Below are 25,517 nucleotides of genomic sequence, written 5' to 3' on the forward strand. Positions count from 1 at the left end.
TTTGAAAAAATTTTGAAGATTTTCTTCCAACAAGCTGGAGTGGACGGGTCGAAACCAGCTTACAATGTATTGGCCACTGGGAAGGTGTTTTTTTTTTTTAATTTAATTTTTTTATTTTTATTTTTAAAAGAGTAAAAAAAATCATTGTTTATGAATTTGAGGATTTTTTTGGGGCAGCTCAGAAGATGTAAAATGCATTTGAAGCGATTCTATTTTCCTGCTAGTTTCTAATGTAGCTGCATTTTCATACCGGGCTCGAGTGGGGTTGCCTGTGGGATGTAAGGGCACACTCGGGTGGGCGGCCTGTGTGAGGTGGGTGGCTCGTGTGAGGCTATACCCATGTGATTTGGGGCCCACGAGGGGGATTCGGCCGAGGTCCTAACCCATGAGATGTGGGGCTTGGGCTATAAGATAAAGGGATTGATTCGCCATGCTTTAACAGTTCGAGCTTTTAGAGCAAGTGAATAATTGTCCTGCATCAAATTGGTATCAGAGCGGGTGGTCTCGCGTTCAAGACTCCTCACCGGGGGATTAATGTAGGACATTTTCACATCGGGCTCGAGTGAGGTTGCCCGTGGGATGCAGGGGCACACTCGGGGTGGGTGGCCCGTGTGAGTCGGGTGGCTCGTGTGAGGCGGTACCCATGTGATTTGGGGCACACGAGGGGGGTTCGGCCGAGGTCCTAACCAATGAGATGTGGGGCCTGAGCTATGAGATAAATGGATTGATTCGCCATGCTCTAACAGTTCAAGCTTTTAGAGTAAGTGGTTAATTGTCTTGCATCAGTTTCACTATAATCTTGAGTGAGATGAGAATATATGGACTCCTTTGAGATTCATGTAGAAAGCATCCCATCTGCCAACAAAAGCAGAATTACCTAGAAGTGCCATTAATTGGGGGAGGTGGCTTAATTAAAGAAAAGTATCGGTAGCTGTCAAATGATTCATGTGAAGTATTGCTATTAAAAAAAATGGAGGTGCACCTTTTGAAAAGAAACGGGAGGTGGCTTGGTGATATGGAATGGAGTGACCTTTTGTGGAAAGTGCCTTTTAAGGGAAAGAATCTTCAGAAGAAGGATTCAAACACAATGCCGTTTTTGGTTGCAAATTAGGACATTTCCGGACCCGATTTTAGATGAATACCCCTTCCTGATTTTCTCATGATTAGTGCTCTCATGTCCGGAATGGGTTAGAGCCAGTAGTTGTCCTTATTTATCGGTTCTTGCTTTTTTGTAGGGAAGACTTCTCTCCTTAAGGTTGCTTCATTTTTTTTTTTTTTGGGATGATCGCTCATCGTCCTTCTTTCCTTTGTATCTTTCTTTTGTGTTTTAATGATATATATATATATATATATATATATATATATATATAGGCATGCGCATGTGTGCACTTTTGCACATGCGTCATGGGCCCAAAATCCGAATGGTCCATGTGATGCGGCACCCCATGAAACCCCAAGGGACCAATTTTTGTCTTGATCCAAAACTTTGGTGGGCCGTAGCAAAGAGAGATGCAAATCAAGGGGGGAAACTGTTTTCTTTTTTCATGGCCCAACATAGTTTTGGATCAGGGTAAAAGTTGGGCCCTGGGGGTCTCATGGGATGGGCAGCGTGGATTGGACTTATACATCAAGGTAGGGCCTATACAAGTGGCCCACCCAAATAGCCTTAAACCAAGGCTAATATATATATATATATATATATATATATATATATATATATATATATATATATATATATATATATATATATATATCCTTTAGAGGTTCATTTGGATTGTGGGCATTTGAACCCGCAAATTGAAATACCCACCATTCTACCGGTCCAATTGTTGGGGGATGAGGGGAATCAAAATAACTGGGCATTTAAATGCCCATTGGTTATTGCAATGCCTCGAGAAGTGGCAATTTTGGTTTCCTAAAAGATGGATTTTCACTCTAACATCCACCACGACTCCTCATGTCTCTCTTCCGATATTCTCACCAACTTCCTATTTTCTCGCACAATGAGATTGGTTCATCCTCAAGTCCTTGTATGATAAGCTTATTTCACAAGTGCTTGGTGTTGGGCCACTAGGGCATGCATATGGCATGCAACCCGTGCCATGTGTGGGCCTATCATGGAAGTTGGATACCTCAAAAGTCAGGCCCATCCAACCGTCATGTGGGCGACCACATGAATTTGGAGGTTTTTGGATGGTTGTTCATTGCTTTTTCTAGGTGGGCCCCACCTTGTTGTCAATAGACCATCTAACCTGTGCATTAATTCATACCGTCCACAATGATTGGATTTCCTGGTAACTGGGCCTATAGAATCATTAGGTGGGCCACACCATAGGAAACAGTCAACAACCATAAAAAACCTCCAAGTTCATTTGGTGGCCCATGTAATGGTTGGATTAGCCTGAATTTGGGGCATCAACTCTCATGGTGTGGTGACCATGCAAGGCAGGTTGGATGTCACATACACACCCTAGTGGACCACATACAGTCCTTGTTGAATAACTTATTCTACAAAGGCATCTTATTATACAAGAATGTCTTGAGGAAACAGCCTTAGTCCGTAGTCACTGAGGGGAGTTATATGATACTAAGGCAGCAAGCTTGATTCGCAGGCAGTTCGAAACTTGGCAAAACATTGACTCAAATTAAACTGACTAAATTGTGGTATCCAGTCTGTAAGTCGCAGTCCCCATCTTAGATTGGATGAACAATCCTAACCTCCGATTCATGGACACTTGATTGTTGAAATAAGAGCACTGGATATTTTCCATTTCTAACTGTGTCAATGTCCACTAATCCAATAGGCAGATAATCAAACAACGTGATACATTGAAATGGGGACATGATTTGGACACTTTAGTTTGACTTTTGTATGCACGTATGCAATTTCTAAGTAATTTCCGAGTGCCAGTGTGTTGTCCATCATACTCTGCCAGATTGTCCAAGTTTCTCTCATACAAAAAGGTGCCAATTGGGGCCTTTGGGCCTTGAGTATGTCCTATGCCCAATAGTAGAATGCTCTACTAGGCTCTGGGCTCATGCTAGTTGGGCCTATATTTAGGTGACCTAGGTTATTGATTCATAGGGGACCGCTTTGGTTGGAGTGAAAATCCATCCATCCAATTTTGGGTTTTTGCTAAGTGTGAGTTGTTGTTGTATCTTTTTTATTGACAATTAAATTTTAGAGCACTAATCGAAGGGTTAGGACTGTCCCAGCTTGGACTTTCTATGACACCGTCCATCCACTGTGGGGCCAATATGACTGTCATTCTGGATTTGAACAATGGATTCCACTGGTACAAATTCAGGTCCTAAGGATGCTGAATCATATAGGTCCATGGTTCATCCATTCAAATTACCCATCAAGTGATCCCAACTATTTAGATAGCAATTCTAAAAGATTAGATGGGCATGATTATGAGATGGGCCATAAGTGGACATAAAAAGCTAACAGGAATCTTGCAAAAGACCCTGTTAAATGTGGGAAAAGTAATACGGATGGTCAAATTAATACTGGAAAAGAGGTGTGACTCACCTGATAATTATCCACCTAATAATTTTTGGGCCACCTGATCACATTGGCCAACTGATATATAAATGTGGCCACCTGATTATAATAATTTAATATCAATGCAAACCATCTATATATATGTATGTGTAGGCCGTTTGTGGATGACATTAATTCATATACATTGATTTGGTAAAATGTTAGTCAGTTCATACCCATCTACTTGGATATGATTGATTCATAACGTTCTATCAGTTCATTTATAACTGTGTACCGCATGTGGAAATTTCACATGTGGACAACATCCAGTCTTCTTGTAATTTTAATCGCTCAATTTACAATTTTTTGTTAAATTGTATATTTGATCACATGAAATGGTGGGCCACACTTGTTCTTCCAATTTGGACGCTTCATGGCAAAAAGAGCATCTGTGGTTTCTATTTTATATGCAAACCAAATGCAAACATTACAATCTCTAGGAATCACTATGCCCTACTAGAGAGTGTTATCTAAACAGAGAAATCGTATTTGCTAGCAATGACGATATCTGGATATTATAATACCTGGTAATTGAAATATCTACGTCATTCAAATACCCTCCAATCCGAACAACCCCTTAGGGCCATATGGATGCCAGGTTATGGTCTGTTCCATAAAGTAGCTCGAGGTGATGTGAGCATTGTTTTAAATATCGTTATCGCGTAATGTATCGCACCCTTGGGATACGGATACATATCGGTTATCGCATGGGATATATTGGTTGTATTGCGTAATGTATCGCTGTTGTTGGGAAACATAGGAACATTGAGAAATTGGTAAAAATTTTCAATGAAACTTCAAGGATTGTTGAAAAAGACATCAATACACACTTAGAAATCAAAACATCGTAAAAAAAGTGCACATAATAGGAGTTTTCTTTGTATGGGGTCCTAATATATGCGCTTTCCAACTGAACTGCTGCAAGTATATTCAAAGTCCATTCATATAATTTATAAACGGAAGAAGACATGTATGGAAACACAAGCAATACATTCAAAAGAAAAAGAAGAATCACTAGATCAAGTTACAAGTTTAATTTTGTGTTTGGATACAAATATTGTAACTGATTTGCGAGAAATTGAGAAATTTTGATTTTTCTCAATTTTCTGCAAGCTTGACCCATCTCTCATAAATCTCGAAATCGAAGTTCCAAATCCATGATTTTTCATGAAAAATATGAAGAATCATACATTTGATACTGGTTTAACGTGATTTACAACAAAAACATGTATACAAAATTGGAAATGCTTACTAGATCAAATAGGTGGGATATATTGGCACTACATGCGCGTTTTGTATCGCGCAAGTGGGATACAAGATATATTGTGGGATATATCGGCTGATATCGTCGATATTTAAAACACTGGATGTGAGATGTATTGGTTATCTCACATGGAAGACAAAAGTGAGCCTGAAGATATCGGGCATTTTACCCTCCAATCCAAACAACCCCTTAGGGCCATATGGATGCCAGGTCACGGTCTTTTCCATAAAGTAGTTGGAGGTGATGTGAGATGTATTGGTTATCTCACATGGAAAACAAAAGTGAGCCTAAAGATATCGGGCATTTTACATGGTAGGATCTCATTTTTTCCAACATTGATTTGGCGCTTTGTTGACATGTGCCAACATGGCACTCCTGTGTATGTTCCAAACCACTGGTCAAGTGGTCCTATCCAACTCCTTCACTTTAAAATCAAGCTGCTCTACTCTTCAGATGGATGATGGATGTATGTTGAATTTGGACCATTGGTCTTCTTTCGGGTGAGAAACATTTCTACTAACAGAGACCTGTACGCCTGTCTTGCTGTGGTTATTCTGAAAAAGAAAAGAGATTCGCGGTTGGCATTCTAGTGGCTCCATAGGCTTTTCTCAGTGAAATAAGCTTAATATGATCTTTGTCAAATTACCACTTTCTCTAAAAGCTTGAGCCGTTAGATGATGGCATATCGATGTGTATTGAGAGACTTCAACACGCCCCTGCGAGTGCGGTGTAGAACTCCGCACGGGAACATACTGGGCAAGGGTGGAGGGACACTCACACCATAAATAGGCCGGGCTTGATTTCCTGGTCCCTGGGCTGGACTTGATTTTCCTGGCCCCCCGTGGGCAAATATATTACGGAGGCATGTTTGCTGCCCCCAGGATTTGAATGCTTGACCTTCCTCTTTGATACCATGTCAAATTACCACTTTCTCTAAAAGCTCGAGCCATTAGAGGATGGTGTATCAATGTATATCAAGAGACTTTAACAATCTTAAGGTGTGAAATCTATAGTATGTGGTCTCTTTCCAATGTCCGACATAAGAAACTCGGGAGTCTTGCTGCTTGCTAGAAAGGTGCAAGATCTTGAGATCTCTGAACTTGCTTCATCTATAATTCGTGAACTTGCTTTTATCTTCATCTTCTATATATTACTTCTATAGTGGCTTACCATTCACGAGTTTAAGTGTGACTGTAGTGAACAATCACAATTTATTTTCTGTTCAAAGGAATCCCATACAACCATGGAATTCAAAGTCTAATTTTTAATTATGCAGGTATGTGCCGTCCTTCATACCTCCTCCTTTGGCAACTAAAGGGAAAGAATCTGAGAAGAAGGTCAGCATGCTTGGTTTCTTGTGGCCTTTAGTCTCATAGTCATTTCACTGGGTTGCAGGATGCAAATATAGTGTTCTCCTGTAATGTTTAATGAATACATGATCTCTCTCTCTCTCTCTCTCTCTCTCTCTCTCTCCAAAAAAAGAAAAAGAAAAAAAAAGAGTTCTTGTAAAGCTTCCCTGCTAGTGTGGTGGTTTTATGTTTTTAATTCTTTTGATTCTGTCATTCTCTGCCTGCAAACCAAAAGAATGTATGCTTTTGATTCAATTCTTGCGTAAAGGGTTTTCCTTCCTGAACATAGTGAATGCTATGAGAATAATTAACACTCTTCATTTTGAGGCTGATGTGTAAACTGGCAATTGTTTTACTGGATGGTAAACCTCCAAATGGTTTCGAAAATCTCACAGATATTCATAGATCTCTATGACCACAGCAAAGTGTATTTTCCCCCGAAATAGTGGCCAACACTATTTCTGGACAAAACCATATTTCCTTCGCTTTCTTTTGTGTTTTTTTTCTTTTTCCTGAAATGCAATTCTATTATAGGCAAATGCAGAAGGAAACAGGAAAAAAATTACATAGATAATAAACACAGTGAAGTGAATAGAACTGGATGATGAGGGTTCACTCGGCCCCCAAATAACCAACATTTGGTGCCCAGCTACCCTTTAAGAGCTCTTTACAACTCCCTCTGGATGCACCTAATCCTACAGCTCTTGACATTGCTTCCCCCTTTGCCATCGGAAAGACCTCACCCACCCTGACAGCTTTATTTCAGAAGATCCTGTTGTTACACTCCTTTCAAACTGTCCAAATCTTGTCCACCAAAGCAAGTCTCCACAAATTTTCCTCGAGACCCCTTGGCACCAATATTCCATGCTTCAAAAGAAAGCTTTGCTTGTTTCAAGCATCATCCAAGAGGACACGAAGGTATTAAAAAGCACTCCAATATGTACCTTGCGAAATCGCAATGTATTGACAAGTGTGAGACCCAACTCCACATTTCGACAACATAGAATGCATGTGTTTGTGATCATCATCCCTTGATGCTCAGATGATCAATGAGAAGCACCTTCTCTTTTCCTACCAGCTGGCCAAAGCTATGACCTTTGGAGGACCTTGAAATGACCACATCGATGTTGTCGGAGCCCCCTCCACCTATCACAATGCATCCAATGATTTAACTGAGAACTTCCTTGACCTCTCAAGATTCCACTACCAACTATCCCTGTTCCCCTCAACAGTTTACAACTGTCCAACCACTCCATGAGGCTTAGGAATTCTACGAACTCAGCTTCTCTTGGGTCCCTTCTGGAAGGCGGTCCCCAAACTACATAGAAACAAGGCACATTGAGAAACCAATACATCTTTAGCCATCCACTATGACTGAGCAAAGAGTTGGATAGCAGCCTATCACCACAACACCACACATCTCCCAGACCTGTGTTCTTGACCCATCAGCAAAACTGATAGTTTTCGCTTTCTTAAATTGAAGTTCCAACTATGGATTGCCTTCCATAAACCCAAAGTTCTTGCACTACATTGTGAGACTCCTTATAACCTTTCCTTTCATGTTTTAGCTGTACTCTTGTTGTATGTATATAGTTTTGATCTATATATTATTACAGTTCTTTATATTTTATACTTGTGTGAACTATTATGCGAGGTTTCAAAACATAAAGTTGTAATGCAGGCAGTTGGGTCCTTTGAGGTAAGATGTAGGTTTGAGGGCTGACCAAGGTGTAAGCCGATAAGATTAAATTAAATAATTGTTTGGAATTGAAAATACAATAAAATGGTCAGCTGGAGAATGATGAGAATGGGAACTAGGTAGGTAACCTTTCGTACTTGCATAACATCACCAGAGCATTTACCCTTGAGAGATAGAGAATCCGAATGCTTTTTCTCCATCGTCTAATTTTTGTGTCAGTCGCCATCCAGTTTTAGAATATTGGCGGTAAGTTTTACTTTCGTGGATCATTGATCCAATGCTAATAAATGGTACAGTTCATTTGATGGCAATCACCTCTGAGTGGTAAAACCAACGCCATGTGTTTTCGTATGTTGACCCTGACTGCCAAAATTGTTGGCTATATTAACTTGATAAAAGCTCTGTTAAAGCATTTGCTGAGCCAGCTGCATTATTTTTTCAAATTGCATTCTGTATTCTCTCTGTGCTTCTTGATTCTGGTAATGCTACATTTGCTGAAGTTGGTGCAATCTTGTAAACTCAGTTTTTCTTTACTAGTTCCAATGCAAGCAATGATCGATCAATTTCTCCTTGCAAGATGCCCCTTTTGGGCCTGACTTTCTGAAGTGCCTTTGGGGTGGTTTTTCTTGTTTTCTCTCTCCGTTTGGATGAACCTTGCAACTTGTTGGTTGTTTCCAAGGATGTTGTTTGGTTTTGGACTTGTGCTTGAATTATCAAATTTTATTGTAAATATGTTTCATTTGGACAAACATTGTCCTAAAATTAGTGTAAAACAACTTGCAGAAAGAGGAGGAAAAACCGAAGGAGAAAGAGAAGGGAAAATCGCGGAATATTGATCATTTTATGGAGGAGCTGAAGCTTGAGCAAGAGCTGAGGGAGAAACGTAACCAAGAGCGTGAACAGTGGCGTGAGGGGCGCCACAGTGAAAGTTCTGCTGTAAGTAGTTACTGATATTGCTATAGCATCTCTATATTGTTAAAGGAAGTAAGTAGGATTTGGTCAATAATCATGTGTATATCAGCAGTGCCCGCTGCTACACTGCTCCTTTCTATATTCCTTTTGGAAGCATATCCATCCAATTGGTTATAGCTGTTGCTATTATTTCTAGTGAGTACTTCCATTTTCACGTGATCTTGAATGGTTTAATGTAACCTTTTTTAAGCCCCAAACAGTGTGCGTGTGCATGTGTTTTTCCATTATCACGTGATCTTAAATGGTTTAATGTAACCTTTCTTGAGCCCCAAACATCACTTTCCTATGCTTTTGTGAATGTTTTATATGTATGTGCACACGCACATGTATGTATGTATGTATGTATGTATGTATCTATTCATGTATGTAGATGTGTGTGTACATGGACGTACACACACACATGTATGTATGCGTGTATATTTAGCAGTTAAAAAATGTATGTATATGTATATATGTATATATATGTATATAGATATGTATATGTATACATACATACATGTATGAATGGTAACATTGTAATCATCATCATCTAAACCTTATCCCAATTAATTGGGATTGTTTACACAAATCTGCTTTTGTCATTCCACTCTATCAAGGGCCATACCTTCAGTTAGACTAGGTCATCAAGCCTTTTCTTACTACCTCCATCCGTGTCATCTTGGGTCTCGACCTTGCCCTTTTAGAGCCTCTAGTTTTTACGGACTCACTCCTAACTGGCATTGCTCTTGGTCTCTGTTGCACATGACCAAACCATTCAAGTCTACTTTCCTTCATCTTATTTCCTGTTGGTGCTACTCCAAAATTCCCTCCAATGAATTCATTTCTAATCATATCCATTCTCATTTTGCCTCTCATCCATCTCAACATCCTAATTTCAACTACACGTCTTATGAATGCTATCACCATCATCATCTAAGCCTTGTCCTAATTAATTAGGGTTGGCTACATGAATCTTGTTCTGCCATTCCACTCTATCAAGGGCCATACCTTTAGGTGGACCATAGGTCATCAAGTCTTTTCTTACTACCACATCCTTTTGGGTCCTTCCCCCTACCCTTTTAGAGCCTTTGACTTGTGTCAACTCACTTCTAACCATGTGCGTAGTATTGGAACATCTTCGGCATTTTTGGGGTGTCGTTGGTCGTGTGTAGTAACAATGTCTTCCTAATGCAGTGGCATGCAGGTGGTCTAGGTACTTTGGGAATCAAGTTCTAGAGGATTTCTCTACTTGCTGGATTATGGGCCATCTGGAAGGAGCGGAACAATAGGTGTTTTCGGAATGTGTTAGGCAGCCCAATTAGTGTATTCCTTGAGGCCAAATCATATGTTTTAGAATGGGAAACAGCATCCCCTAAATTTAAGGTTTCCAGGTGGTTCGGGATCGGGATTTCGAGCGTGCTTGCGCTGGGGTTGTCTTTTTTGTTTTGCTTTGTAATTCTTTTGGCTTTGCTGCTTATTAATAAACTGTCATTCTTCTTCTTCTTCTTCTTCTTCTTCAAAAGAAAAAAAAAACCATCCATCCATCCATGCATACATGCATTCATACACGCACGCATGATCCATCCATCCAGCCATCCATCTGTCCATGAGTACATTCATACATATGTACATACACATCTATTCATCCATGTATACAAACATGACCCATCCATCCATCCATCTATGCACAAATACACGCAATTTATGATACGACCATTCATCCATTAAAAAAATTAAAATAGGAAAATATTTTTTAAATGAACAGATTTCCATCAAGAAATGGACCCCATTGATCATCGACATACAACCACAAATAAGAAAAATTAAAACAGAATAGAAATCTAAAAAAATAAGTTGAAATTATTATTTTTCCAAATTAAACAAATTATTTATTTTTTGAAAATTAAATAATTAAATTTTTTTGAAAAATTGGAATATCTACATGGACCGGTAGATCAACTAACCCTTATCGTTAATTTAGGCAAAGAAATGGGGAAAATCGGATTTCCCCAATTTCCCCCATTTTGACTCTCTAATAGTTCAAATTTCCACTTAAAATTCATGTGAATGCATGAGGAAAAGAACACAAGTTTCCAATTTTTCATACTTAAGGTGTTCCGGCCTACAAGGGAGGGGTCATAAATAACTTTTGGTGACACCAAAGTGATAAAATAAGTATCGATATATCGCCTATTCCTGGAAAAGGGACCATTCAAGGGGGTGAATCGGGTGATATTGATATTATTGATGATAATATTGATATTATCGCTGATAACTGGAACACTTCTTACTGGTACGGTTCTTGGTCTTTGTTGCACATGGCTAAATCATCCAAGTCTAGTTTATCTCATCTTATTACCCTTTGGTCTTACTCTTTTAGTTCCCCTTTATGCATTCATTTCTAGTTCTATCCTTGTCTTGCCACTCATCCATCTCAACATCCTCACTTGAGCTACACTCATCCTCTGAACACGTTCCTTAACTGCCCAACATCTTCCCAACATCCTGTCCCATAAATCATGGATGGTCTCATAGCTATCCTACAAAATTACCCTTTAGTTTGAGTGGCACACGACGATCAAATAAACCTCTAGAGGCACATCTCCATTTCTTTCACCCAGCTTGAATTCCATGGGCAACATCCTTTTTAATGTTGCCACTCATGAATTAATGACCTAAGGTATCGAAAGTGGTCATTTTGGGAAGTTTCTTCGTTGGCAATCTTAGCTACTTCCTGGTTTTCGCTCCTACTGTTACTAGAATTGCACTCCATATACTCTAGTTTAGTTCGACTAATTTTAAATCCTTTAGATTCTAAAGCATTCCTTCATAAATGTGCATTATGAATTTTTTGTATGTATATGATATTTATATTCATGTGCTTTTCCTTTCAAAAAGGGCAAAAAAGGTGCTTCCATTAGTCTGTTTTTAGATGCTGGCACGTGCAATACTTATGTTCTTATATCTTAGGAACATTATCTCAGAATTATACATATAAAATACATTTTCTACTGGAACTCAGATTTAAAAATCTGAAATTTCATCTTTATGCAGCCACCTAGCCGCTTTGATGAGCTGCCAGATGATTTTGATCCGAGTGGAAAACTTCCTGGATCATTTGATGATGGGGATCCACAGACGACAAATCTGTATGTTGGGAATCTCTCGCCACAGGTGAAATCACAGTCTTGATATTTTTGTTCTAGTGATTTTAGGTTATCAATGCACATCTATTTGGAAGCTAAGGATGTGTTCGTTTGATCTGTTATATTGTCTTTTTATCATGTTAGGTGGATGAGAATTTTCTTTTGAGGACTTTTGGTCGGTTCGGGCCTATTGCTAGCGTGAAGATAATGTGGCCTCGAACAGAAGAGGAGCGGAGGCGGCAAAGAAACTGTGGCTTTGTTGCTTTTATGAATAGAGCAGATGGACAGGCTGCAAAAGATGAAATGCAAGGTTTGGGAACCTTGCTTGCTGTTAGAGTGGAAGTGACATTGTCTAATTGTCCTTGGGTAGTTATTTTTTATCAGTAGATAGTCTGCGTAGCAGATGACCACTGAGCAAACAGGGGATGGAATGTGTTTTCCTTTAAAACTGATGATATGTTGTTCTCATTTTCAAAAATGCCCTCCATGCAACTTTAGGGGTTGTTTGGATGCGTGGAAAGCTCCACTTATTACATGGATGTCTATGTTGGAGGTGCTTTCCAGCATTTTTGATGCAGCTGTTACTTTAAGAAAGAGGTCAATTGGAGAGGGCTATCCGTGAAAGTTGAATGTTGCGATGCCCATTGTGGAGGCCGAAATTCAGCTTTCCATGGACAAAGGCTTCCTCAAAAGATGTTATTCAACATCCCTACTGCAAGTTTGCTATGGCAAACACAACCTAATTGTACATTGACCAGTAGCGAGCATGTTCATATTTTAGTCCCCACTTATTAGAAGCTGCAGATGTCGTGATTGTCCCATGGTGGCACATGCGACAGCTCACTTCTTCGAGATATGGCTCTTTGAGGGTACCCCCTTTAGGAAGAAGACTTCCGGAAGTTGTCTTCGAAGTGGTGATCCATGGCATATATTGAGATGATCTATGGAGGATAGTTCATCTTTTCCCACAAGTCATCCAAAAGCAAGCACTCTGGTGGGGCATGATAGGACCAAACCTTGGCTGTTGGATCCTTCCCCCTTCCTATTTCCTATTCCCATTGGCCATACATAGAATGTTTTGACAGTAAATTTCCCTGAATTTTCTAGAGTACACCTCCATACCCCCGTTCCTCGAAATCAGCTTCATACTTTTCAACTGCTCCAAAGGATTAGGAAATTCCTCCATTTTCACGATGTTTCTATTACCTCTGAAACTAATAAAACTATATTCACATATTTCTTCTTTTTGTTATGTTAGGGAAGAAGCAAATGATGTTTAGCAGATTGTTCATGTGGGAAAGTATCAGCCCTCTTATTGGGCTTTTATCCCAGACTTGTAACTCATGTGTTTCTGATTTTCAAACTCAAATACTTGTGATTCAAGTGGTTATTGATTTACAAGCTACTACATAACTGATGACTATAAAACAAAGTAAATAAGATCATGTGAAAATGTTGAAACCAAACATTTGAGACTGGAAGGACAGACAACAAAAGCAATACCACAAAACTGGAGCTATACATGCATAAAAAACCTTCCAAAATATCAAAATAAATATAAAAGCAGGCATTTTTTTTTAAAATTTTTTTTATTTTCCTTCTATATATCTGATGTTTCTCAGATTTTTTTATTTTTCTATATTTTTATTTTTTAGAAAGGTGCACTGATTAGGCAGATACGGATGCATATAAAGTTGACATGCATTGAATGTGTTGAATCTTTGGCCAACTGATACCTGCACCATTATTTGAACCCTGCATTTGACAAGCTAACTTTTGCAAACAAAACCAGATAATATTAAGCTATATGATGCAAAGTCAGTGGATGAATGTTCTGTTCCAAAGGGTGGAAACTTAGGTATAATCATATGGGAGAACTTACACTAAATGAATGGGAATTTACACTAGAAATGAATGGGAATTTACACTATAAACTATGTATGTAATTTCCACCTTATGTATTGTAACTTATAACCTGTGGACGGCATTTTCTTTGGGAGAGTATTTTTTTTTTCTTTCTTTTTGAGGGGTTTTGGGAGAGTAATTCTCTCATCTCCTTTGCTGAAATTACAGCTGTTTTCAACTCGTTCCTATCTCACAACATATTCTGCATATTTCTTCATCATCATTCCCTGGCATTAGTTCTAATTAGTTTTCTGCTACACCCTCTTTGTTGAAAGATTCATGATAGGAGATTGAACTCCATAAGGTTCCAGTTTATAGCTGCATTTTGTTCTAACCTCCATACCCATGGCATGTGGCCATGGCGTCTAGCACAAATTTCATCTAGTATTTCATGGTGGGTCCTATTAAGTGTAGGACCTTTGCAAGATGTTGTAACAACAGTGATGTGGTCTTGTGGGTTTGCATTGAGAATGTCCACAGTTCCTGGCTTTTTGTTGGGCTTGGTGACCGAGAACTTGCATGTACAGCTTAATTATCTGCATGCTACTTGTTAGTTAATTGCAAGCCTGTTTGCACGAGAGACATACATAGGTATTTGGATTTGTTTTGTTCCTGTCCTGATGATGATTGTTGTGAAATTTACTGTTTAATGAAGAGCTTTATCAGCATGGTGACACTAAGTTAAATGGTTAGAAAATGCAGGCTACCCTGTTGTCTAATTTCTGATTTCACTAACTGGTATCAGTAAGCGAGAGATGTAGGAATCATTGTGAAATATATAAGCAAGAAACACTCACTTTACAGCCTTTGATGTAACAGTGCACAAAATGAATGTGGGAAACGGGATACAGGAAATTACGTTATTTGGAAGGGGAAACATGTTACCCTACTATAGATAGCATCTTCAGGTGAATGGTTTGGCTGTGCAACAGTAAGCTGTGTGCTTCCAGCCAACCTATTTTTCACATCCCTGATTCCTGAGGTTTCTCTCATAGTGGCTGAGTCAAGTTGTACATGTTGCATGCATATTTGTTTCTTTGGAAGTACAATTCTTTATTCAAGCATGTAATATGCAAATCTCAAGTTTAAACCTGTGATTTTGATATTCCAGGGGTGGTTGTCTATGAATATGAGTTGAAGATTGGATGGGGAAAGTCTGTCTCTCTACCATCTCAGGCTCTGCCTGCACCTCCACCAGGACATATGGCGATCAGAAGTAAGGAGGTCGGTGGACTTACCAAGCTGTAGTAGCTCCAGCTTGGTTCTTTGATCTTTTTTCTCCCCTTGTTGGATACCTGGAGGCAATTTTAATATTTGAAGGGGGGATTTCTTCACTATCCTAAATCCTCTTAGCTTCAATATAGAATGCGAAGAACCTCCTCCCTCCCCCCCCCCCACCTCTTTTTTTTTTTGTTGTCTAGTCTTGTAAGTAAAGCTTATATGACATGGGAATTTGCAGGGAGGCACTGTTATCTTGTCTGGCCCTGATGGTCCACCAGTTACTTCTGTGCCAAACCAGAACTCTGAGCTGGTAGGTCAATTGAACTAATTGTTGTATTGTTTCTGTAAATTTTTTAGCTCATCTACTTACCTTAGATTTCTGTCTATATATGCATGCTTTACCAGTTAATTGAATCTGTGTTATTGTTCTAGTGCAGTTCTTTTCATAACGTAGTCTTGATTGATCCAATGACCCCTATTGCCACCAACTGGGTTGTATCTGAATATTTTAGAGAAAGCGTTTATGTTTTCGAACATGGTGTGTTTTCGAACATGGTGTGCTACAACCTTTTTATACTTAGCCTATCAATTCACAAGCTTAGTAATTGCACTTAACATGGAGGAACACTTTGACAGAAAGGTCTTTGCCATGGATGGGGCCGTGAATCTAGATCATAATGAAAATCTTTCAAAATTGGAGTGTTCATGTAGCTGCATCTAATGTATTTCTTTGACTGTCTTGAAAGATGTGCCACTGCAGTTCATGTACAAGATTCCCTTATCATGGGATTATGGGTGTGTGAGATACAAGGTGTTCTGTAACGGTAACGGTGGCCGTAACGGCCACCACCGTTACCTTTATGATACGGGTAGTAACAGTTGTTACAGATCCCGTAACGGCCGTTACGGTCTCTTTCTCTTTTTTATTTTTTATTTTTATTTTTATTGAAAAAAAAATCCTGAAAAACCTGTATTTGCCCCGTAATGTTGATTAAAAAGTATGGAAAACCTGTATCTGCCCCATAACAGACAAATACGGGGCTGTTATGGTCTTTATTGGGGACGTAACGTGCCGTTAATGGCAATTACGGGTCAGTTTTTTCCATAACGGCTGTTACGGCCGTTACGACCCCATAACGCGTAACGGTTGCCACCGTTACCTTTACGTAATGGCCTTTATGGCACACCATGGTGAGATATATATAGAAATTGGATCTCCTTGAGCTCAAGGTCAATCTGGATAACTTCTTTTAGATGCTCTGGATGGAATGGTAATATTGTATGTGGACAGGCATGTCTGCGAAGTGTGATATTTGTGGAGAAACAGCCCACCAATTTCTCTTCAATTACAGTGTCTGAGAATGACTTTTATGCTGGTTTGGTTAAACTCCTTCCACCTCCCACCCAAAGTCATTTTGATCATTTTAGTTTTTCTGGATTTAGAGTCCTATCCACCTATGGAACTCCGTAATATCTGCTGAGAAAATTTTCTCTAAGTCTGCAAAATGCCTATTTGATTGTCCTATGGTAGGGAGCAGGTAGACCCTTCTTCCTCATTTTCTTTGTGACAACATAGTGGAGTGAAGACAAGCAGATCATGTCATGGACCAATCAGGGAGAGCCAATCACTGGAAAAAAGTATGTGTGACTCAAAAGTCGATTAGATTGCTTGGGCCTGAGACAGCCAAGAGGCCAAGACTCAAGACCCACCTCTTTCTGGTCTAAACAATGTGGGAGCCACTTCCTTCTCTAAGCCTGCCTGCAATCTTTGACGGGCTTACATCAAAGCTGTTTTATCCATCTATCTTGTTACTCTGATGTTTTCACCTTTTGGATCATATCCTATGGCCAGTCTATTTTGGGCTTTATTGGATGCATGAAGCAGGGCATCTGCCTAAAAGGCCTGCTGATTGATGGTTCTAATCTTTTTTGGGTGCTGCTCGCAATCCTGAAAACGGGCTTTCTCTTCTCATTGCAATTTTTGTTATTTGAGATTATTGTGAGGCCTAGTTTATGATTGATCAAGGGTGTGATAAGTGGTGATCGTCAATTCGCGGCTTTACCTACTCAGGATGGTTTTAGTTATTCAGAGTTATCGCATAGTATGATAGTTCACCGAGTTGAAGATTCTGCTATGTAAGTTAATCAACTGCCATTTGGGGCCACTTTTGGGGGCCTTAGGTCAATGGTTGATAGTTTCTTTTGAAGAATCTCTTTCTTTTTGATGCAGGACAATTAACCACTTGCTTTAAAAGCTTGAACTGTTAGAGCATGGCGAATCAATCCCCTTATCTCATAGCCTAGGCCCTACATCTCATAGGTTAGGACCTCGGCCGAACCCCTCTTGTGGGCCCCAAATCACATGGGTACTACCTCACACGAGCCACCCGCCTCACATGGGTGGGGCCCGCCTCTCACGAGCCACCCGCCTCACACGGGCCGCCCATCCCGAGTGTGTCCCTGCATCGCATAGGCTACCCCACTCGTGCCCGGTGTAAAAATGCCCCTGCATTACTTTTCTCTTACCTTCTCAACTGATAAGGAACAAGATTTTTTTTTTTTTTTTTCCTTGGTTGCTTTGTGTTGTTTCTACTTGTATTTTTGTTCTAAATTATTGAATATTTGGATTTGACTTTGGTGTTCTTATTTTATATGTTAATGATGGCTTGATTTTGGTGTCCAGGTGCTCACTCCAAATGTTCCTGATATACTGGTTGTTCCACCCGAAGACGATCACCTTCGCCATGTGATCGATACAATGGCTCTGCATGTCCTTGATGGTGGGTGTGCTTTTGAACAAGCGATAATGGAGAGAGGTCGTGGGAATGCACTTTTTACCTTCTTATTTGAGCTTGGATCTAAGGAGCACACATACTATGTGTGGAGGCTTTACTCCTTTGCTCAGGTATGTACCATATACTGCTTGCCACCAATTTCGAGGTCTTTAATCTTTAGCCATATGTCAGAGTTCTTCTGGATACTTGCCTCCTTACTGTAGTGCAATAAAACATTCTTACGGCTGCATACAAGAGTTTGACCATGAAGATATGACAATTGCTTGTGTTGTGGAAAATGCAGGGTGATACCCTTCAGAGATGGCGAACAGAACCTTTTATAATGATAACGGGAAGTGGGAGGTAATGCATATCTGCAAGTTCTTTCCTGGCCACCTACTATTTCCTATGAAATGTTGTTGGTGAATCCTAAACACATGTACACACTCACCTACCCATGACCATGCATGTCAATGTGGCATCACAATTAACGCTGTGTCATGCATGTTCCCCTATTTATATGCCTCGTTGCCCAAAAATCAGGCCAATTGTGTGTTGGGCTACACATGCAAGAAAAAAATCCCAATGCTTTACATTCACTCACACATGCCCCACATGAAAATTGGACTGGACTTATTTTTCGGCCTGGAACTACTCGAAAGCTTGAAAATTTGAGTTTAATAGAACCTATCGTATGATGCACTGCTTTGTTGCTGATCCTTCGTTCAGGTGGATGCCGCCCTCTCTGCCGGCTATCAGGAGTCCAGAGCATGAGAAAGAATCTAGTACCACATTTGCTGCCGGAAGAAGCAGGGTAAGTGCCATTCAATTTTAATGGACAGATGTACTACCAAACTTTTCTTCTTCCTCCAATGCCTCATTTAGTAATCGACTTACTGCTCTATAAAATGGATATTTTTAGCAGTTTCACTGTAAACGTAGAAGCATTGAAACTTATTATTTGACTCGAAACTTATTATTATTTTTAAAATTTAAAATTTTGCTTATTTCTTCCGCTACAGCGTGTGGAATTGGAACGCACACTGACGGATCCACAGAGAGATGAATTTGAGGATATGTTGAGGGCTTTGACTTTGGAGAGGAGCCAGATAAAAGAAGCTATGGGATTTGCCTTAGATAATGCTGATGCTGCTGGTGAGGTAATGCTGATGTTGTAGTAAAGAACACAATCTTGTCCAGCCTGTGAAAGGGTTTATATTTGAAGGAAATATGCAATTTTCAATCAAGCATTTGCAGTGACCAACAAGCTGTGAGGGCCACAGTTTGGCTTTTGTATTGTGGCCCCCTGTGGTGGATGGACCTAACCTTCTGGTTGGCCCCCCATTCATTATGGACCAGTGGTTGCAATTGCTCATTTCCATTGGATGCTAGGATTATCTGATGATTAGAACATGGCCCATCCCATGGTGGGGAACATCAGATTCATGGTTTAGGTTGCCAACATTCGGGCCTTCTGTACCATTGTGGCGATGTCAAGCAATGTGTAAACCCTTGTAGATTTGGTGAGACCTCAGCGTGGACTGGCCAAGATTTACTGCAGGTTGCCTAGAAAGGTCTTCCGTTTCTGATATTCAGTTTATAAATTCATTCTTGTTCAGTGCAACTTTTAACCTGACATTTTCATGAACTGAGTGACTTTTATCTTCCGTATGATCAGGCTGAGCTCTATAACCTTCTTATTTATTTATTTATTTTATTGAGCGATAGCTCTATAACCTTCCTACCATTTCTTCCCTGCAACTATAAGGCTTTCTTTCTTACTGTACATGGCTTATGCATTTGTTGTCTTGCATTTTCAGGTAGTTGAGGTTCTTACTGAATCTTTAACACTTAAAGAAACACCAATACCGACTAAAGTTGCAAGGCTTATGCTGGTATCTGACATCCTTCACAACAGCAGTGCTCCTGTAAAGAATGCATCAGCATACCGTACGAAATTTGAAGCAACCCTACCTGACATAATGGAGAGTTTCAATGACTTGTATCGGAGCATCACGGGGAGGATCACCGCGGAGGCCCTAAAGGTAAGCCAAACTCATGATATTTTTGCTGGGTTTTTTGAGAATTGTGATGGCTATTCATAAGAGGACTTTAAATCCTACTCCCCCCACATTCTCCAACGTGGATTGTGTTAGAGATGTGGGCTCATTTTGTTGGGCCCCTCCAATGGATGTATGGTCTGCGGTTGTCAGCTAGCTTCACATATGAAGAAATGGATGGTTGAAGAAGCAATAGGCCACATTTGGTGGGCATGAGTAGCTAAACAAGTGACTGTAGTGGCCTAACTTTCAGCCAACTGCATATACACAGTGGTGCCCACCTGATGAATGTCTGGATCTCGTGCAAACGTGCCATGGCAGGGTAGGATTCAAAATCCTTCTCTTTCAGTTAGCCGTAGCCAGTGTGAGGTTGTCAGCAATTTTGTGTCACTTTTTTTTTTTTTTTTTTTTGACGTGGAATTTCCCTATATGAGATTATTCCAGGAACGAGTTATGAAGGTTCTCCAAGTCTGGTCAGACTGGTTCCTCTTTTCAGATGCATATGTGAATGGACTGCGGGCAACTTTTCTTCGATCGGGTAACTCAGGCGTTATCCCTTTTCATTCTATATGTGGTGATGCACCTGAAATTGAGAATAAACCCACTTCTGAAGATATGGCTGAAGGAGGTAAGCTTGACCAAGATGCTGCATTGGCGATGGGGAAGGGAGCAGCTATGAGGGAGCTGTTAAATCTTCCCCTTGGCGAGCTGGAAAGGCGCTGCAGACACAATGGGCTGTCGCTTTGCGGAGGGAGAGAGATGATGGTTGCTAGATTGCTTAATCTGGAGGAGGCAGAAAGGCAGAGGGGCTATGAGCGAGATGATGATATGAGGCTTGGACAAAGCCATTCCAATTCAAGTAAATATTCAAGGGATGAGAATGTCAGTCGTAGAGAGACCAATCTTGGGATGGAGCCACTAGCATCATCAGGATGGAACCGATATGGGGATGAAGTGCTGGAATCACATGGCAAAGGTTCAGCTGCACCCTTAGGTTCAACTCTGACAATTCCACAGCCTGAGCTAAAAGCATTTACGAAGAACAAAGGAAAATCTGAGCCTGTTTTGCCAGTTTCGAAGTGGGCCCGGGAGGATGATGCCAGTGACGATGAGGATAGGAAAGGTGCTCGGGGTTTGGGTTTAAGCTACTCGTCTTCTGGAAGTGAAAATGCCAATGATGGTCCCTTTAAGGCTGATGAGCAAGAAGTGACCACTGATTCTAGCATTCCTACTCACCCCGACAGCGGCATGAATGAAGAACAGAGGTCATTTTATGATCCTACTGCCTAATGAAAATATTTCCTTTTTCTATGTATTAAGACTGCTTCTGGATGTGCAAACAAATTTAAAAGCAAATGTCCAGTTTAATCCTGAGAAAATGACAACAAGTCAATGACGTTCCCTAGAATTCATAATGAGTAGACCTGAAAAATGTTTCTTTCAAGTCTTACTGAAGGCAAACGCTATAGGAATTTTGAACTGAGACCCTTGATTTTATTGCTAGGAAAATACAAGTTGTTCATTTCCGCTTTATTGGAGTAATAATTGCAATTCAATTCGATGGTGTGCAACCAAATGAACCCTAAATGTGATAATATCTGTAGAACTGGAGATTGATGGTGCTTTTGTTCTTGCAGACAAAAGTTAAGGCGTCTAGAGGTTGCTGTGATGGAATACCGTGAATCTCTTGAAGAGAGAGGCATCAGGAGTTCGGAGGAAATTGAGAAGAAAGTTGCGATGCACCGGAGGCGGCTACAGTCTGAGTATGGTTTATTAGATTCTAATGAAGATGTTTCAGGGAACAGCAAGCACACTGCTCGTAAGTTGAAACTAGTTGGGTTCTTTTGAAATAAATTCCTCATCTTTTCCTCTTTTCCCTGCTTTTAATGAACTTTTGTTCTGATTGGCCATAGATATTTCATCGTGACTGTTGATTAGGTGAGTGATCAACAGAACTTTGTGGATGCTTGATGTTGATGGGTTTCCACCAAATTCTTTTTTAATTTTGGAAAGATAACCAAAATTCTATTAAAAGAAGCATGGAGAAAGGCAAAAAACACATAACTAAAGTGCAGCCAACACAGACCAATCACTATGGCCAGAGGCTTTAATATAATTTACCCAATCTAGAACATCGACCTTGGCCTTTTAAAGACATTTGTAGCCAACCTGCTTTTGTTTCAGAAGCACTGAGCATATTCCCCCCCCCCCCCGAAAAAAAAAAAGAAAAAAAGGTTGGCCACACGCAGAGCGCAGGTTGCCGCCAACAAGATTAACCTCCACACCACCCTATTTTTGCGCCCAACTCCTCCCCTGTTTCACACAAGGAAGAGACCATCAATAGACCCCAGCATCATCCAAGGAATATGGAAGAAGACGAGAAATATCTGCCACCCCCTCTAAGCAAACACGCAGTGGATGAACAAGTGGTTCACCGACTCCACATCCATCAATACATATGACGCAGCTATTGGGAATCACCATCAATATTTTGGGTAGAGATTGTCTATTGTGAGCACCCTATTCCTTCCCGTTAACCAAGCAAAAGCCGCCACTTTGGGAGGAACCCCATAGGACCAGGCTTTGGGAGGTATGGTCGCACGTCATACTCATAGAGTTTTCAGCCATCATCCTATAGGAGCGAACTGAGAACCAGCCCAGCCCGATTTGACCATTGTCCGCACTATTGAATACCGCTCATCCAAAAACGGTTTCACTCAATGGGAGCCTCTCTAGGAGCCAAATGAATTCTTCTGCTTCCTTGTCCATTTATAGCCCCGAGTGGAGTCTCTCAAGATTTTATTGTTGGCCTAATTCATATATCGGAATGGGATCTTTGAGTGGAACACAAACAAAGCCTTCCTATTTTTATCCTTGTGGTTCGGGGTTGAAAAGGCTGGAAAATGCAATCCCGCTCAATGTTGTCTCTGTCCAAAGTGCTGCCCCAAATGCCAAGTGGTTGGGTTCCACTCAAGGTACTGAACAAAACCCATTTGATGGTGCTTCATAATGGGCTCTCTACATTATCAATCTGTAATCCACAGTCACGGCATTCAAACTGTATCTGTTCCTATAACTGAAACTCACATTTGTATCCACACATCTTTGACTGAGTAACCTTGCTGAAAGAATCCAAGACGGCATTGCATTGATTGGATCTTTCGTAATTGATTACATTCACTGTATGTGCTTGTTAGGACTAAGTCCATTTTTTGTAACTGCAGAGAGGACATCTCTAGAGAGGAAGGAGAGACATGACGAAGGCCGTGATTCTTCAAGGAAGCGGCATCGCAGCCGAAGCCGCAGCCCGCAGCGCAAGTCCCGTGACAGGGAAAGGGAAAATGAAGGAGACAAGGATCGGGATAAACACCGTGACAGAGACAGAGGCCATGACCCAGAAAGTGAAAAGGGGAGAAGGGAGCGTGAGAAGAGCGGGAGTAGAGAGAGGGATGACCCTGATAGGGACAAGGCCAGAGATAGGGACAGAGACAGGAGGAGAAAGGTGAAATGATGCAGAGATGCTTTGGATATGTGGTGTGTTTCAGATGTTCTCGATGAAAATCGTGCCAAGGAGTGGGTCAGTTAGGCAATGGCTGTCATCACACAGCTCTGGTTTGGTGTTGTTTGGGTGATAATTTGCGGATGAAAAGCAAACCTTAGTGGGTGTTTAGGTTGCGTTTGGATGTGCTATTGAGTTGAATTGCTATATACTCAGAATTCATATTGAGACACTAGGCTTCAAATTGCATTGTTACCTTCGGGTTTCAACTCAGAAGGAACACAAAATGCAATTCTGTGGTTACTTTCACATTATGAGGACGAAGGTAAACTACAATTTGGTTGTTTCCTCTCAGCTGAACTAATTATTGCAATTCAATGAATTGTGCACCCAAACGCAGCTTTGAACAAACAATTCTGTGTTCAAGACGAGCATACCCATGGAGAGTTTTGCTTTCCTGGGCCTTGAGGAAGTCTGTATCCACTCCAAAATCTGGTGAAAATCTGTAAGTGAACCTCTTGTTTCAATCCTTTTCATTGTTCTCAAATTGTATTGCAGCTACAAGTTTTGTGATCAACCTTTCAATTACTATTCCATGGTTAGGGATTGAAAAAAAGGAGGCTTGTTGTGGCTGCTGCAGAATCTTGATTAGAGTTGCATTATCGAGATCTGTTGATTGTTATTTTGTGGTTATATCATGATGAAGGGCCCCACACCCAAGAATCCCCAACACTTTTCTCCGTTTTTGGTCTCTTTTTTGCCATCTTCATTCTTTATTGTGGGTTTCCTGTTCCTTTTTGGTACCTAACCATGCACCCACAATCTGTTTAGCAGGACCATTGATATGATGAGCCACATCATGGATGAACTACGACCAAAAAAAAAAAAAGCCTCTCCTAATCAACAAATCCGTCTTTTGTCCATTGAACGTAGACTGTTGGTGCATTTCTTCTCAAACATGTATTTGCATGTCAACAATGGAAAGCTTAGAGTTGACCAGATGAAGACACTTTTTGGACATGATGCCATGATGGGGTCCATCAGATCAATGGATTGGATAAACCATTTACGGGATCCACATGTACGAATTTGAGGCCTCATTCAATACTAGAAGCCTTGGAACTGATGTTAGATGTAAGCTATTTTATCAAATCAATTTCCTGAAAAATTATTCAAGCTTTGCAGCCTGATGGGGTCCATTAGTCAGTGAGTTCCTATTCATGGAATCAATGGGAATCACCTATTTCCAGCTGATTTCAACAAAATAAATTCGTTTTATTTTATTTTTTATATCTAAAATCTATTTAAATATTTAAAATTTATTAAAATACCTTAACCTCAAGAAATTTTTTGCCAACCTATATTGACTTCTATGAGCAATGAAAATTGTAGCCCGGAAGCTATTTCCGTTTCTGCACATTGGAGGCGAATCTTCTGAAACATCCAGTTTAAGTTTGTGGGGCCCATCATGCTGTATATGTAAAATCCTGGATTCTATTATATGAAGAGAGAATCAGCGAGATCTACTGCTTTGGTGGAACAACCATAGGTTGTGTGGGGCCACCGTTGTGTGCATCTTTCATCAGACTTGTTAATCAGGTGCAACTCATAGGATGAAATGAAAATATAATTACCAGCAATTCAAATATCAAGTGGGCGACACTGAAGTTGGAGGTTTTAGGCGCAGCGTCACATAATACCCATTGATGTGGCCCATCAAAGTCCTTACCGGTCTGACCTTGTGTACATGCAGTTCAAACTATGGTTTTCATCAAGATGGAAGGAGCAGATTTACATATTAAATACGGCGGGGCTCAAGAGCTCAGGTGTTTCACACCCGGAAATACAGGTGTTGTAGACTATTCTGGTCCCACAAATAATAAAATCACTCTCCTAGGGTCCTATATATTGTTTGCCAATTTCACAGCCATACACTACAAAACTCCTTCACACGTGCAAGCGTAAACAGTTTTACGAGATCTGAGCTTTTCGTAAGGTTGGAAATAATGCTTAGGTCTTTGGCTTGTAAAATCAGAAAATTCAAGTCTTTGGGTGGGCCACAACGTACAAATCAAATTTAAATGTTATAATTTTTATTTTTT

At 40.3% G+C, this 25,517-nt stretch overlaps 1 protein-coding gene across 4 annotated transcripts in view; it reads left to right on the plus strand.

Annotated features, from left to right (window-relative positions):
* LOC131217053 (protein RRC1-like) overlaps positions 1 to 24,108 on the plus strand; it is a 39,198-nt gene extending 15,090 nt beyond the window's left edge. For 3 of the 4 annotated variants that reach the window (XM_058211760.1, XM_058211764.1, XM_058211763.1), the window contains 14 exons: positions 6,088 to 6,148; positions 8,643 to 8,795; positions 11,865 to 11,984; positions 12,101 to 12,266; positions 14,973 to 15,085; positions 15,321 to 15,392; positions 17,766 to 17,987; positions 18,161 to 18,219; positions 18,586 to 18,670; positions 18,879 to 19,016; positions 19,677 to 19,901; positions 20,361 to 21,181; positions 21,554 to 21,735; positions 23,141 to 24,108. In XM_058211760.1, coding sequence (XP_058067743.1) covers positions 6,088 to 6,148; positions 8,643 to 8,795; positions 11,865 to 11,984; positions 12,101 to 12,266; positions 14,973 to 15,085; positions 15,321 to 15,392; positions 17,766 to 17,987; positions 18,161 to 18,219; positions 18,586 to 18,670; positions 18,879 to 19,016; positions 19,677 to 19,901; positions 20,361 to 21,181; positions 21,554 to 21,735; positions 23,141 to 23,427 — 2,704 coding nt within the window. In that variant the 3' untranslated portion in view covers positions 23,428 to 24,108. The remainder of the gene's footprint in view (positions 1 to 6,087; positions 6,149 to 8,642; positions 8,796 to 11,864; positions 11,985 to 12,100; positions 12,267 to 14,972; positions 15,086 to 15,320; positions 15,393 to 17,765; positions 17,988 to 18,160; positions 18,220 to 18,585; positions 18,671 to 18,878; positions 19,017 to 19,676; positions 19,902 to 20,360; positions 21,182 to 21,553; positions 21,736 to 23,140) is intronic. The other variant, XM_058211762.1, reaches the window with a different exon arrangement.
* The last annotated feature ends 1,409 nt before the right edge of the window (positions 24,109 to 25,517 follow it).

The sequence above is a fragment of the Magnolia sinica genome, chromosome 10 (genome assembly GCF_029962835.1).
Source record: "Magnolia sinica isolate HGM2019 chromosome 10, MsV1, whole genome shotgun sequence".
Lineage (NCBI taxonomy): Eukaryota > Viridiplantae > Streptophyta > Magnoliopsida > Magnoliales > Magnoliaceae > Magnolia > Magnolia sinica.